Below are 16,533 nucleotides of genomic sequence, written 5' to 3' on the forward strand. Positions count from 1 at the left end.
GTATTCCTCCGTAGAGAGGCCAAGGCACACCAGGAGGGGGAGCAGTGATCCTGTACTCAGAGAATAACCACAAGGTAAACAACAACATAGCATCCTCTGTCATATTCGTCCTTTACAAGAGCAAGAAGGACACTCACAAGCCAAATGCAATTTGTATACGGTGTATAAACAAGAGCGCTTTCCAATGGTCTTTGTTTTAAATACAAGTAATCAAGCACTTAGATGCACAATCATTTTCTGCAAAAAAAAATTACATTTGAATTAGATGAGTGTTGTGCACTTTTAACAAAACATTAAAAAGGAAATAAAAGTCATCGTTGAATACCTTTACGATTAAATCTTCACAATCTCCAATCATGTGTGTATACATATAATAAATCAGTCATTTACATATCAGTAACGATATTAGTCCTAGCAATACAGGTATATAATTTGTATATTTTAACATAGCTCAATGTTCTACATTTCCTCAGTAATCTTCTTCTCAGCATGCAGGTTGCTGTAGTTCTCGTGTGGAGCAAAAGTAGTATTTACAGAAGGGCTGTTTAGGGCCTCTAAGGGGAGCGTCTTGACACTCTGTTCCTTTCTTGTAGGTTACTTGAGGATGATCTGTTTTAGAAGCAGAGATTGAGAAAGACATCATGTTACTCAATGGTGGCATTCACAATGAACATGACCGATTGCCCTTAGGTCCAAGCAACAGTGCCAGTACATTCTTGGATGACAAACACAATACAATATAGTGTTGTTGAAGAGTCATGGCGGTAAATGATTAAAGAATAAGGGTTCTTATTTGCAGAAGTAGAACAGTAGCAAAACTGTGACCAGTATAATCATATAATGCTGAATAAACAAAGAAACTAGTAAAAATACATTTGAATCCCACATGTAAAACAAAGAGAATTTAGTTGATGTTAGGAACCTTTCAGATAAGATTCAGAGCTGAGGCAGTGGTCTACATACCAAAGTTATTGCTAAAGCTAAAATGCTGCAAATCTCAATGACAAAAACAAACTGAAATAGTACACTATGCATTCCATGTTAATACCTGGGAGAAATAAAATACAAATAAATCAAGCAGAATAAGCTGCAGGAGAAGGCTGGTGGTCGGCAAGTATGTTTTTCCCGACCCAAACCACAGCCCCCTCCTCTCCTGCTGGAAAGAAAGAAGCACATCACCTGACCTGCCCCCCAGGTAGAAGAGTCTAAAAGGGGCAACAGAGGGCAGTCACAGGCACAGAGCTGTCACAAAATCACACACATCCATAAAGACATACAGTATGACCTTCCTGTGATAATAACATCCATGTAAGAGCTTCATTGGTCTTTCATTCATTCAGTTGATCTCTTTAGTCTGAGGTGCTAATTTAGGCTGCTTCAAATCAATATATTTAGTTTTCTTCTTTCCCTTGCTTGACAGAATTATAGTAACGCCTGAATTAAATTAGGGGCACTTGAAACTAAATAAAGCAAAAACATGCGAAAAACAATGAAGGAAATTATGCAACACAACACAACTACTATTTGCAGATGGGGGATCTCTAAATAAGTGCTTTCTGTCATTACTATATTTAATACAGTATCTACAATAATGATAGTTAAGCTTGCTAATAAAGGCAACAGGCAGGAGAGAAATATGCTATGATGACAACTGTCTCCTGCTGCCATGACGAGCACTTATTTAGAGCTCAGGGATTCATGAAAGAAAGCTTTAAAAGGAGCAAACCTGATTGGCTGGTGCTGTTGCTGCGTAGGGGACACTTGTGGCAGGAGTAGTTGCTGCAGAGACAGTAGCAGGCGTAGCACTGTACATCATGGGTACTTTTTCAGGAAGGGAACCATGGAAGCAATGAACAGGTAGGTGGAGCATTATGGTAACCATAGCAACGTTTTTTTTTTTTGTCTATATATTTTTTTTGCATGGTGAATACAGTAAAACATTAGTAGCAAGCCATCATTAGGTTAGACCAGCAGATGGCATGCAATCACAGCGCAAAGCAAGAAAGCATTGGATAAATAATAGAGGAAAGCTGATTTAGTTTAGGAAATTTGTCCGATATTTGTCCGATTCCCAGAGAAGATTGTCATTTGATACTAAAGGTGTCCAATTACGACATTCAAAAAGTATGTTTTACATACCCTACAGTATCTCATCATTAGAATGGCAATTTTCACCGTCGTGTTAGAAATAAGTTCCTTATTTTATACAAATAAAGGACACGTCATTTGATGTATTTGATCTTTAGGAAAGACCAAGACACTTTAGATAACATCTCTGGGAAACGAATCAAATGTCCTAATCCACAGAGCAGCAAAGAACTATAAATATCAACCAGCAGTGATGTCCTGTGTTTTGAATATCTGTATTATTTACAACGGTGAGAATATCACTGCAGAGAACAAAGGACATTCAAAAAAACAAATGAAATCCAAAGTAGGTCAATGGGTGATGATGAAGAGTATAAATTGAAGCCTTGAGCTTTGTCAGGGACATGGCTAACAGAAGAAAATGCCGAAACATATTATAAAATACACTTTCTCACATGTGATTTCAAATGTGCCGGTACCTAACCTATATAATCCACCCTTATCCCCTGACCCAGAGACTGTTTATCCAAGGGCACATTGGAATAACAAGAATCTTTTAAATGAACAGCGAGAGCATTTCACCCATATTCTCCATTCATTACAGGTGATATCAGAAAAAAGAAGCAAGGGACCTACCAATGCCGGTAGCAGGAGACATGCAAAACACTGACCCTGTGTGATTATGCAGTGGAAAGTGAGTAGAGGACAATAAGGGAGGAAAAACAGGTTAGCTAGAGTTTTCAGCATGCTTTTACACATTCTAAACCAAATACAAGCAAGACATGAACCTCTCAATGGAAACCAAGTTTTTAAATTTTTTTTGCTTGGTGAGCACACACAGAAACAAGCCCATGAGAAACAATGCGTCTTAGGGAGTGTAGTGTGTGGGTGTACGTGTAGAGTGTGGATAGATTACTGTTTTCCAAGGAGGGAGGCACATGCTGAATAAAATAGCTCTAATCGACTGACATGGGCATCAGTGCTAGGGCAACCAGGCAGTACAGTAGTTAACTCAGCAGTGAGACAAAGCATCTAACAAGAGTGCATAGTGGCTGTTTGATTATGGCTGTCAGAGGAAGGCCATGTTGAGAGAAAGAGCTAATGGTATAATAATCCAGTGTCCTACTTAGCCATGTACTGCATCACAGCAATGTAGGCCAATGGCCTGAATGGAATAGATTTGATTAAAGCAGGTCTCCTTCAACTAACCTGGATGATGTAATCTGGAAGCACTGATATATCTGCCTGCCAGGACATTGAGCTATTAAGTATGTGACAGCGGCATTAAACGTGCATCATTTTCAAAAATCAACAGCTCAAATTACAAGGTGCTGCATTAAATCATCATAGCTAGCTAGCTACATAGGGCCACGAGGAAAGCACAAAAAAAACAAGGAAAGACACCTGACTGACAATATGCTACTTTTTAGACTACATGATAAATAACCAACCAAACATTAGCAGGGAGGGAATTAGAAAGGACAAGTCATATAGGGGCAGTTGGCCCACTCAGAGCTGGGCTGTACCTGGGGGATAGAACGCAGACGTCTGCTGGAGCTGTGCATTGGCCAGAGCCTGCTGGTAGTGCAACATACTGGGGTTGAAGAAGGAACTGGCCCCGTTGCTCTTCTCCAGTGCTTGTCTCTTTGGTAGGGGCTGCAGGCAACCATGGGGGAACGCCTGCCGAGTACAAACGACACGTTAACACAACCAAAACACTTATCAGTAGTTCTATTATAAACATCCACTGGCTATGAGCTTTATATGTAGATTATAGTACAATCATTGCCAAACAGTAGAGCAAAACTCTATACAACTATTAAATGACAAAATAAAGGTATTTATGATGAAATTAGTAAATGGCTAAAACTTCATACTGTTAATTTAAACACATTTTAAATACCTATTCAATTACTGAAAGATAACTGATGGTGAAGGATTTTGTACACATACTAGATGAGTCTTAAGAGGTTGTAAAAACAAAAAATGCCAAATTAAATTATGTGAGTTGCTACAGTACAATTAATAGCTACATGCAAAGCAAAAGGTGAAAGGTCAAAGTACCAGGTCTACAGTTGCCTCGAGGGGTCGCTTCATTGCTTTGGCAGTCGACTGAGTCTTTTAATAGCAGGCAGCGAGCACATGATGGCAGTGGGCCAATGGGATTCAAGCGTATTAACATACAGGTAACAGCAAGCAGAGGTGCGTCATGGGGACAGCATTGCATTGTGGATAGGTGAGAAGGAGAAAACAAAACAAAATAATCGGAATGCAGTTTACCACCACATACAAAACAATAGGCATGCACAATAAACAAAATTAACTGATTCAAGGAAATATACGACTGACTCCTGAATTAGTATGTAAGCGTCTACTATACTCGTTAATAGCTTAATCTAATAGGATTTACAATTACAACAATACTGTGCAACAACATTGGGACTAAGGTTATTTGCTATGTAGGAAACACAACAGTAGTTAATCAATAGTTGTTCATCATTATCAATACATTATCAATTTGAATATACAGTGTGGACTACTAAATAAATGTTGTGATAATGCATTCATTGACCTACAATTGCTTTAAAGGACCAGAATTGTACATGACACACGTCAATATGAAATGGAGACAGAAGGTAACGCTAAAGGGCATTTTAGCTAGGCTACTGTGAGAGGTCATCCTTGGGAAATGTATCTCTACCGAGAGCTAGGCGTGATTCATGTCATCTTGTGCGTTTTAATGACATACTAAATAGGGAGCAGAGAGAGAATGTTATAACCACTGCATTGATGATAACCTATACACAGAATGTGGAGCTCTGTTTATTATGATATTAGGCATCGAATTTGCCATTTTTGTTTCTTGGCACATTTGTCACAAGAACACATTTTCCTGTTCAACGTATACCTTCACTACACTACAAAATCCCTCAGCATTACAGACGTATCAAGGCCCTAACGTATTTACCAACTCTCTAGCAATAATATCACTGAAAAACCATGCAAAAAAATGACCACACAACTGATGATAAAAATACATGGAGGAATGGAAAGTAAGCAGAGCTAGGGTGGAAGATACAGCACATTCTAAGGCCATGCATGTTGTTGTTTTTTAAGTGCAAAAATAAAAGTCTAAATGTGCTATTACGGGAATTGCGTACATTTGATTTGAGTAATGTTAAATCAGCTGTTCGAAGGTTGCTGGTGAATCTATGGACGTCTTTCTTAACCCATAGTAATTAGCAGATCCTTTATTCTTAGACTTGTTGGAAGTTTAAGATAAAGGCAAAACCAACAGTAGGCAATAGATGGCAATGAAACAAGACAGTAGCTATAGAAACAGGGTTAACTTTGCAGTAGCTGGCAATTTGAAAATATATTTTCAAAAAGCATGGGAAGCAAAAGGAGAGGGCCAAAGCGAATCTTTAGTTAAACAGCTAGCTAGGTAAAGGTTAGCGTCACATGTCACATAAGGAGATATACAGTGGGGTCCGATATGATTGACACCCTTGATAAAGATGAGCAAAAATGACTATAAAATAAATCATTCAAATACTGAGCTACACTGTATGCTCAAAAAGTGTAGGCATTCTATTGTTTTACACTAATGCTCAGAAAAAAATGTATTTAGTTTAACAAGTAATACATTTTTTTCTCAAAAAGGTAGGGGTAAAAATGATTGACACCCCTGTTTTCAGTACCATTCAAAACCTCACCTTGCGAGGGTAATGACACTGAGCCTCTTTCAGAAAATGTTTTATGAGTTGCAGAACATATGGTAGGGATAACCATTCCTCCACAGAGAGATCTCACAGATCATTGATATCCTTTGTCTGAGCTTATGTGCTGCCCTGTTTCCAGTTCGGAGACTGAGATGGCCATTGCAAAATGTTCATTTTGTGGTCAATTAACAACTTTGTCGATTTGAATGTGTGCTTGGGGTATTTGTCTTACTGTAAGATCTACTTGCGGCCAAGTTTCAGCATCCTGGCAGAGGCAACCAGATTTTTGGCAAAAATATCCTGTTACTCGGTAAAGTTTATAATGCCGATGACCTTTACAAGGGCCCCAGGACCAGTGGAAGCAAAATAGCCCCGTAACATCAAAGATCCACCACCATATTTTACAGTAGGTATGGGGCTATTTTCTGCTCATGTACTCTCATTTTGACGCCTAACCCACCACTGGTGTGCGTGGTCACAAATGTAGCAAATGTAAATGCCTGGAGTTTGCTAAATGACATTGGCACTTGGATTGGAACCGGTGCTTTGGTCAGATGACATGAAAATGGAGCTCTTTGGCCACGCATACCAGCAAGCCAATAACCCCAAGCACACATGATAATTGGCCACAAAATCCACATTTTTTCAGTCTCCGGATTTGAACCCTGCGGTGCAGTCCATAAGCGCAGATAAATTATATCAAGGATCTGGAAGGATTCTGTAAAAAGGAATGGTCTAAGATCACTCCCAATGTGTTTTCTTAAACAATTTAGAAAAAGGCTCAGTTCAGTTATCCTGGCAAGGTGAGGTATTGAAAGAAATTGAAAACAGGGTTGTCAATCATTTTGACCCCTACCTTTTTGAGAGAAAACAAATTATTACTTGTTAAACAAAATCTCTTTCTCTGAGCAATTGTATTAGTCTAAAATAATATAATTTCCCAATATTTTTAGCATAGAATATAGCTCAGTATTTGAATGACTTTTGCGCATCTTTATTAAGGGTGTCAATCATTTCGGACCCCATTGTACGCAAATGAATGGTTATGCTATGTAACCGTTTAAAGGCAACTTGAGGGCTACTGCATCCTGGGCAACTGTCATTTCGAGTCTTAAGAGCGTATATTAGATGTAACAGTCTTTAATGTTTAATGAAGCTACTTAATACATAAAAAATAAAGCGGTGCTCCACATTCTATGATGTTGGTTAATCAATCAACTCAGGGTAATGGAATAGGATTAAGATAGTAAGCCTACTGCTGTGAATGTAGAATACATTGTATTGAAAATAAATAGGACAAGTTGCCCTTAAGTAAGAAGTACAGTAGCTATACTAGCCAATAGTGTGTGTTCTAAGCTGCTGTCCACGCGTCTGGAGGGAAGCATCTTACCATGGCTGCAGCTGCTGCCTGGGCTGCCACGGCCGATTGGTTGACTTGGTGTTGAGAGGCTTTGATTTTGGCCTGTAAGTGTGCAGGGGGGTGGAAGTACTTGCACTTCTCCCTGGAGCAGCGCGACTTGATGTAGTCCATGCAGACGGTGACCGTGTTGTCGCTGGTGTCGATCATGGGGCTGTCGCTGGGGTGGGCGAAGCGGCAGTCAGTCTCGCCTCGCGCACAGTTCCCCCGCTGGAACTCGCGACACACCTACAGCACGACAACCACACAGGGAGGGAGGTTGAGGACGGTAGAGCACCCTGGCAATGGACCCTGTTTGACCCACTCAACAGGTATTCCATAACGAATGTATATATACAGCATATATCAGACAATAATACGTCCTTGATCTTGTTTGTGTGAAAGTGACTCGATACCTCCAGTTTGTCGGTGCGCAGCAGCTTCTGTGAGGGGGAAGAGGAGGACGAGTTGGAGCTCTGGACTGTGACACCGGGGCTTCCAGGGACCATCACTGGGGTACTGGGGAGCATCTCGGTGGGCATCAGGCTCATCCCATGGCTCATAGAGGTCATGGGTGTAAGATATGGAGAGTAGCTGAGACCAGGGCTTGTACCAAGCCCCTGGTTCATATTGAACGTAGGCTGTGAAATGGAAGGGACAACAGTCAGTAAAAACACTACTACACACCTGAAATGAAGGATCTGAGTTTTGTGTATAATAAACTGTACTTACTACTGAATATGAGTAACTTACTACAGGCTGCATGCTCGTGCCTGGGATCATGAAGTGCATCTGCTGGGCAAGCATGGCTGCTGCCGTCTTCTGCTGGATGAGGTTGTTGCGTCCGTTAATCTCTAGCTGGGTTTTTAAATGCGAAGGTGGATGAAGGTACTTACAGTTTTCTCTTGAACATCGACCCTAGAGTAAGAACACAAAAAAAAAGCCAACTATTAGATAAAGAAAAATTCCCTGAACCTTTTACTGCAGTGGGCTAAATCAGGGTCACACAGTGTTCCTAGGTAGTCTTAAACAAATTTACTTTGAAACAAAAGTATACACCTCTCACACATGGTTATGGGCTTAAAAAAAAGAAGACATCTGTACCATGTCAAATATAGAGTTCAAATGTATTACATTTTGAGTTTGCATCCCAATATTACACTTCATATACATCACAGAAGACTGAAATATAACAAAATTGTTTGACATAGAAATACCAGATTTTCAGCTTTAAAAAAATCTTTGTTTAATTATGAAAAATATTAATAACATTTCCCCCATGAGGCCACTAGGTCATTTGACTGCAGGAAAGGGCTACCCTAAGCCTAACATGAGTATGCACAGGTTTATTTGATTATAAATATGTAGGCCTATTCTTCATAAATGAAGCATTAATACTGGACAGGGTCACTAGAATTCATTGACAGCCAAGGAAAGCATCAAAGACATCCAGTACAAAATGACACAAAAGACCACTGCTGGAAGGAACATGGCCTTCATGAAAGTTTCTTCTTGAGGGTCAACAATTTCCATGTCCTGACCGTGCATTACCCCACTCCTCTCAGACCAAGACCATTCAGCTCACAGGACAGGACACCGCGATAACAGGGGAACACAATCACGGTGACATGAATCACGCCTTCACACTCAATATCTTTTTCTGTGGGGACAGGTAGTGAGGTCGTTTTGATCATGCTATTGTTATGGCATAGAGGCAGTACGATTGACAGAGAGGATAACATTGTTCCCTATGACAAAAGCACACAGGGGATGGATGCCCGCAGAGTAATGGAACAGAAAACTGTTTGAAACACTTTTTGGTCAGAAGTGCTTCATAAGTGCTTCTATGATCAGGAGGTAATCCACAGACACACTACGAGTCATTTATGAGAATAATAACGTACAAAGTTGATAGATAGGCCAAAACTTTTAATTTAGCAGGAAATCAGTGGCCTACAGCCTACACATTAAGAGGTGGTCACTGATCAAGTAAGCCTAGTAGTAGGCTCGTGTTCAATAGGCTAATTTTACCTAATGAAGGATGGTTGTGTAGGATGATGAACAGAGGACAAGAAAGCTAGCTGTGACCCACTGCACTATTGCTAACTAGCCGTAGGCTTTAAACCTACCAGCTAAAAGAGGCTTACGGGAAAAGCTGAATGGCCAGAAAATGTCTCTGAGCTTGCCAATGTAGGGAATCTCTTCACACTGACATCCCATCCTCTTTGTTATGGAACAGTAGAATCCAAAGTCCATTCACAACAATTTAGATGTCAGCCTGATAGCGTCCTCTACTCCGCTCTGCTCACTTGACCCGGCAGTGATTTTTAGCCCGACCTCAAACCCATTGCAAAATATTTTTTTGCACACAAGTAGAGTAGCTCACTTCTGAGTAGCATGGACCTGAAATAGACAGCAATCTGAACTTGAATTACACTAAAGAATTTTTAGCTGGCAAATCATTAAAGCAGTGATATCACTGTCAGTCAAAAGAGTGAATTAATGAGAGATTAGCTGTCTATGTCCTACATATTCAAATGAGGAAATCCTTCAATAATTCATGTCAATGGAACTAATTTCATAAACAGATTAGAGCTACTGAACTCATTTGTGACTCTCCCCTGAGATTTATATCAATTATTACCAGGGAACGCCCACATGGACTGCCACATAAGGGAATGACAAACCCTTTTGGAAAGTTGCCATATATCAAAGTCAGGGTGTGGATCAGGGTTAAAGTCGAGCTATTGCGTAATGCAATTTGGCCTGACCTCTTTGCCTACCAGTCCTGATCGATTGTGGCTCCCAGACGAGATCATTCGAATAACAACATTTAGCTAAAGTAAAACACAGCATAGTCTACTGCAAACTCTGCATTTCCTGTGCTAACTGAGTCATGCTGCTTATTCAATGAATGGGAAGCAGACAGTGCTTTTGTCAGCTTTCGCTGTGGACACACACACGGACACACACACACACACACACACACACACACACACACACACACACACACACACACACACCCATTATATCAATGGAAGTCTATTCCACATTAATGAGACACAGATGAACTGTTTATTCAGCCAACAAAAGAGCTAAAACACAGTTCTGTGTTCTTCATTAACAAAGGTTCCAAGTCCTTTAGGGATGCATGAGTTCAAATTGGCTTTCTTACCCAGGCCCCTCATCTACGTGTCTTCCATTCATGGCAAATGAGAGGGTCTGAATTATTTAGAGATGTGAAGAGCATACATGCAGCTGTGACAAACAACACAGGCTCCCTGTTCACCGCTCACAAAACACAGCCATGCATCTAGTCTCTGAAGAAGAGATAATGTCATCAGTTTGAAAAATAGTTTTTTTATTATTTCTTTCTCCTTGACACCCACAGCATCTTCAATGGATACTTTTGAACAATCAGTATAAACTGAGTAGGCAGGTACACTTAAAGAGATCTGTGGAACTACAACCATTAGCCCAATTCCTTCCCCTTGAAGGTAGGTAGGTACAGTAATAGCCTTTATTCCTAGGTGCACAACTCAAAAAGAGCTTTAGTCTTTACTCTGGCCTGTCCCAGATAGCTCATGTTATCTATCAACTTAAGGCTCTATTTAAGCCACAATATCCTGATACCCCAGCCTTGTACTCAGTTCTTTCTGCTGGCTGCTATAAGGTTCTGGTCGCCCCAGACATCCTGGAGTCTGATGCCAGGCCAGGAAGCTGGCAAAGTGGTAACAATTGCTTTCTGACAAGAGAGCAGAACCCACACACTGGTCTCTTATCTGCGCTTAAAGGAGCGTAATATCCTTCTCAGGTGTGAGAGGATGATAGTTGTTCCTTGGCCAGAATTGGAGACCGCCAGACATCAGAATGGTTTAAGGTTTACAGAGAGCTGCAGGTAGCCTAGCTCGAAGTGTCTGGTTTGAGTCTCGAATCACAGGTTAGGCTATTTCAGAGGCTATTTCACGTGACAACATTTAACGACAGTAACCTATATGAAGACTAGAAATTATCCCAACAAAATAGTGAGACATAGAAATGGGATCTACACTTATACTCTTTGTGCAATTCACAATCAGCAGTTAGAATGTGCTATGGCTCTATAGAGTAATGGGCTGATTCATTAGCGTAGCACTTAAATGAAGGAAAATGCTTTGTGTCGGTGTAACGTTTCGTTTCGAACGCAGCCAGAGGAGGTGTGAATACTGCAGCAGGATAAAAGGATCATTGTTCAGTGAGTGTTAAATGCCTCATGGGAATGGTTGTGGTGGGAGAGCTGCATTTTGTCCTCCAAGCATGTGGATTCGTTTGGTTGAGAGCTCATGGATGTGTCAGGTAGCCTAAGTTGACACAATGAGAAACAATAATGGGAAATCCTCCACTGGCTCCATAAGTTCTGTTTATATCCGTTTGTGGGACACTTATCTGGAGCTGATCGGATTTATATTTAATAAAAGACAACATTTGGGACAACATTTCAAAGTCAACATCTAGGCCTATTTAGAATGGTCTGTGTTTCACTTTCACAATCTCTCTCACATGGCTACTCCTTGTCAATAAACACACAGCCTCAGACCATTCATTGTTTACTTACCTCATATTCCCCGGGGTAATTAAGTAGCCTGTTTGTGTCTCCTCTAATAATCCTACAGATGGACTATAACAAAAACTGCTGAGAAACTAGAAATTAATATGCTAATATACATAGCTGAGCTGTTGTCTCTTAAGCCTGGCTTTCCACTGCAGCGAGAGTGCTAATTCCAAACACACACACACACACACACACACACACACACACACACACACACACACACACACACACACTCTCTCCCCTTTCCCTCCTCCTGTTTTCCTGCTCTCCCACATCATATCATCTGCAGTGAGCTCCTGCAGCTAGGCCACACGCTCACCCACCCAGCTCTCACACTAACCCAATACTGCACAGCCCACAGCCTAACCCACATCAGGGGGGGGCAAAGGCCCACAGTGCACTGTGTGCCACTTCAGCAAACATCAACAGCAACCTACACCACCAACTGCCATACACCGTAATGTAAAAGAGCACGAGAGGCTCTTGCTGCTTCACTGAATCTGATTTTGAGCTGCAGAGCAGCTTCCTATCAGCTATTCTCTGGCTGCTATAGTCCTGCTCAGCTCCAGCTCTCTCTCCAGGTGGTAGTGGTGAGGGCTTTGATGTCATGAACAGGATGCTGGATGAGCCTGGAATGTGAAAACCGTGTGAGTGTAGCACCTGAACCAACAATCACCAACTGCTCATACTCGCATGCATGAAGGCATCTGCACTCTTAAAAACCCCGAAGGGTTCTGCAGCTGTCCCCACAGGAGAACCCTTGGAAGAACCCCTTTTTGTCCCACGTAGAATCCTTTTCACATAGGGTTCTACATGGAACCAAAAAGAGTCTACCTGGAACCAAAAAGGGTTCTCCTATGGGGACAGCCGCAGAATGCACTTGGAACCCTTTTTTCTAAGAGAGAAGGCCTACAATAGCTATCCCCTAATGTGCTCTTTAGATTATCTGATCTCATGGCTTTGTCTGGTAGGCTACATAGCCATGCCCAACAGGAAGTAGGTAGAATAAAAACACAACATGCTGGCTTGTGAAGTCTAAATATGGTTCCAACTCCTGACTAATCAGCCAGATGTTGAACTCATTATTTACACTTGAACTTAGGATACGTCCATTCTCATTGTGGTTTAATGTAATGAAAGGTCTGGTATAATTTTCAGCTTTTCTGAAGAAGGCATATTGATCCTCTGAGTGCCTAAAACGAACATCTTACCATAAACTATTTTACACACATAGTGGAGAGTGGAATAGGCACAATGTTATCCAAGATCCATTTACAAGTGTGTATGCCGTATTCCTTTCCAAGAAATGCTTTAATTGACGCGAATAATATTGACGTGAATATACATTATTCAGGTTAAGAGGAAATGTTGAATCAATAATCAGTGCTTAGGCTAGTAGGGAGTATAAATAACCAATGATAATGACGTTAGCAGCACAGAAAGGTCTTTGGGAGACGCATGCAAATGGTAAGCATACCATACTAGCCTATAGATTTATGTAAATTGAGTGAGTATAGGGAACAGAGGAGGTACTGTCGATGTCTGGGGGAATTCTGGGTCTGAAGCCATTAGGCTTAATACTCTAGTGTTTTCATCTGTACAATGCATGGCCTTTCATGGCATTCAGCTCTTCTGCTCATGTATTTCCTGGTCCTCAACACACTAAAAGGGAGCACATGGTTCTATGGGTCACGGCAGGCTCAGCTGCTGTTTAAACACTAACAAAACTGCCGTGAATGAGGGAGAAATACAGGAAATCAGAAATAATGACCCTGGGTGATGAACAGGAGCCTCAATTCGCTTTACTTCTCAAAGGAAGGTGGAGCAGGTGCCGACTGCTGAGGGAACGGGGTGAATAGGGGTGAGGGCGTGATGTAGCCCCCCCTCATTAGAAGAAAGGAGTGTAGAGATCTCATGTACTGTAGCTCTGATCTCTTCATGAGGTGTAGAGTAGTTCTCTCTGTCCGTCTTTGGTTCTGTTACTTTCACCTGGTGGGTTGGTGTGACAGCCGTGTTCCTACTGTGAAATGTTAAGCATTGGTGGAGTTCCATTCCCTTTCACACGTGGACTCGACCCCTGGTCCACCCCTCTGTTGGCTCTAGCCCTCAATGCACAGCTGTTCTAGAAGAATGGCAATGGTGGAGACATTCTTAATACAAGAGGGCAGTGCTGGATTTACAGGGGTAGAAAAAACTTTAAAAAGTTATACCACTGTTTAGAAATAATTCCAGCTCTATTAACAGAATAGGATTTACACCGGCTTTAGAGAATTTAATTTCACAACGATGCATTATTCATGTTTCACCCACCTAATGCCAAAGTCACCCTTAATATGAGGCAGATGTTCAATGATCAATTTACATAATATAATATGAATATGTCATATCACACATTGTCTCAGGTTACATTGTGAGAGGAGAATAAATAGTTGCCTTCAACGTTAGGCTATTTGGAGGAGATATCACAGAATAACAAGAGAAGATTTGATGTTTTCCATTGGAGTAGCCTAAACCCTCCACATCAAAAACAGGAAACACAATACATGATCTACCGGCCAATAAAAGTACAAGCTCACGAAACAGAGTGGCCATTTTTGTGATGTACTGTATCTGGTGGCAGCTCGGTTCATAAATCTTTGTTAGCGCGGCAGCAGACATGGAGCGGATAAATTAGACTAATCCCAGTATAACAGCATGTGCTGTGCTATGCTGGCCACCCCACCCACACACTGAATGTTAAACACCACGCAATAAACAAAACAGCCCTAAATGCTGGGGAGTGGCCTGAGCACAAAAGATACAATTCATATTTGCTCCTCAGTACTGTTTGGGATACAGGTTAAGGGGATTAAAAGTGATTCTGAGGACAGTGCGTGTATTGTCTTTTTGACATGTTATAAGCCTATAAGCTTTTGTCCCATACCCAGAAGCAGAATAAACATTTGTATTGCTCACCACACTTCACCATTCTGGTGTCAGCCTTGTTTAACCACCTGAAACATGAAGTCTTCAAGTCTCATTTCCTCCCAAATGTGTCAGGAGGGAATTAGAACTAGATTCAGTTTCACACTCTGGGCTATGTTGACAGCCATTCAGTAGGCATGGAATGCGTGTTCCATTAATATTCCTGCTGCTGCTTTCAATATCTCTCAGGGATGTCATCTAGGGCTGGGCGATATGGCCCAAAAAATCCTATTTAGAGTTTTTCAAAATTATGGTCAATTTACGATTTTGCTTTCTCTAAATAATCTTTATTGTACAATTAAAAGATAAAATACACTGCATGTAAAACAATCATCAATAATGTAATGAATTTAGAGCTTGTGAAATTATAAGCAAAATATAGCCTTCCACAATCATAAGACCTACTGATATTTTAATTATTTCATCAAAATAGTTTAACCTGCTTTAAAAAAAAAAATCCCTGATCTGGATTTTAAGTTAGTCTATGAAAATGCCCTTTTTGTTACAAATGTAACCGGAACCACGCATAATGCACTTTCACTAATAATGACTAACTTCTTGTAGCAGGCATTTAAGAAAATGAGCACAGGTCTCATAAACAATCTTTCAAATTTGGCTTGGCACCTAAAACACCTAAAATCTAAAACAATCTCTCAAATTTGGCTTAGCACCTAAAACCCTCACAAACTTTTACAGATGCATCTTGTCAGGCTGTACACCGTCTGGTACGGCAACTGCACCGCCCACAACCGCAGAGCTCTCCAGAGGGTGGTGCGGTCTGCCCAACGTATCACCGGAGGCAAACTACCTGCCCTCCAGGACACCTACAGCACCCAATGTCACAGGAAGGACAAAAATATCATCAAGGACAACAACCACCCGAGCCACTGCCTGTTCACCCCGCTATCATCCAGAAGGCGAGGTCAGTACAGGGGAAATCAAAGCTGGGACCGAGACACTGAAAAACAGCTTCTATCTCAAGGTCATCAGACTGTTAAATAGCTATCGCTATCACATTAGAGGCTACTGCCTATATACATAGACTTGAAATCACTGGCCACTTTAATAATTGGAACACTAGTCACTTTAATAATGTTTACATATCTTGCATTACTCATCTCATAGTATTCTACACTATTCTACTGTATCTTAGTCTATGCCACTCTGAAATTGCTCATCCATATATTTATATATTCTTAATTTCATTCCTTTACTTAGTGTGAATTGGGTATATGTTGTGAAATTGTTAGATATTACTTGTTAGATATTACTGCACTGTCAGAGCTAGAAACAATAACATCTGCTAAACACGTGTATGTGACCAATACAATTTGATTTGAAGCACAAGCCCACGTGCTAGTGAGTTGCCAGCTAATCTTTATACACTATGTACAAAAGTATGTGGACACCCCTTCAAATTAGTGTTCTGACATTTCAACCACACCCGTTGCTGACAGGTTGGCACATTCATAGGATGCCAACTTTCTAACAGGTCAATTCGTCAAATTTCTGCCCTGCTAGAGCTTCCCCGTTGCTTTAATTGTGAAGTGGAAACGTCTCTGAGCAACAACGGCTCAGCCACGAAGTGGTAGGCAACACAATCTCACAGAAAGGGACTGCCGAATGCTGAAGAGCGCATAAAAATCAAGTGTCCTCGGTTGCAACACTCACTACTGAGTTCCAAACTGCCTCTGGAAGCAATATCAGCAGAAGAACTGTTCGTCGGGAGCTTCATGAAATGGGTTTCTATGGCCGAGCAGCCGCACACAAGC

At 41.1% G+C, this 16,533-nt stretch overlaps 1 protein-coding gene across 12 annotated transcripts in view; it reads right to left on the reverse strand.

The window, feature by feature from the left end:
• Positions 1 to 393: 393 nt before the first annotated feature.
• The window catches only part of LOC115109565 (muscleblind-like protein 2a), a 31,258-nt gene continuing 15,118 nt past the window's right edge, over positions 394 to 16,533 (reverse strand). The window contains exons 3-10 of one of the 12 annotated variants that reach the window (XM_029634672.2): positions 7,960 to 8,124; positions 7,623 to 7,847; positions 7,201 to 7,455; positions 4,153 to 4,206; positions 3,615 to 3,768; positions 2,725 to 2,760; positions 1,727 to 1,821; positions 508 to 609 (exon numbers count right to left, since the gene is read on the reverse strand). In XM_029634672.2, coding sequence (XP_029490532.1) covers positions 595 to 609; positions 1,727 to 1,821; positions 2,725 to 2,760; positions 3,615 to 3,768; positions 4,153 to 4,206; positions 7,201 to 7,455; positions 7,623 to 7,847; positions 7,960 to 8,124 — 999 coding nt within the window. In that variant the 3' untranslated portion in view covers positions 508 to 594. Of the gene's footprint in view, positions 610 to 1,726; positions 1,822 to 2,724; positions 3,769 to 4,152; positions 4,207 to 7,200; positions 7,456 to 7,622; positions 7,848 to 7,938; positions 8,125 to 16,533 lie in introns of those variants that run through there. The other 11 variants (XM_029634643.2, XM_029634632.2, XM_029634747.2 and 8 more) reach the window with 11 other exon arrangements.

This window comes from Oncorhynchus nerka, linkage group LG3 (genome assembly GCF_034236695.1).
Source record: "Oncorhynchus nerka isolate Pitt River linkage group LG3, Oner_Uvic_2.0, whole genome shotgun sequence".
Classification (NCBI taxonomy): domain Eukaryota; kingdom Metazoa; phylum Chordata; class Actinopteri; order Salmoniformes; family Salmonidae; genus Oncorhynchus; species Oncorhynchus nerka.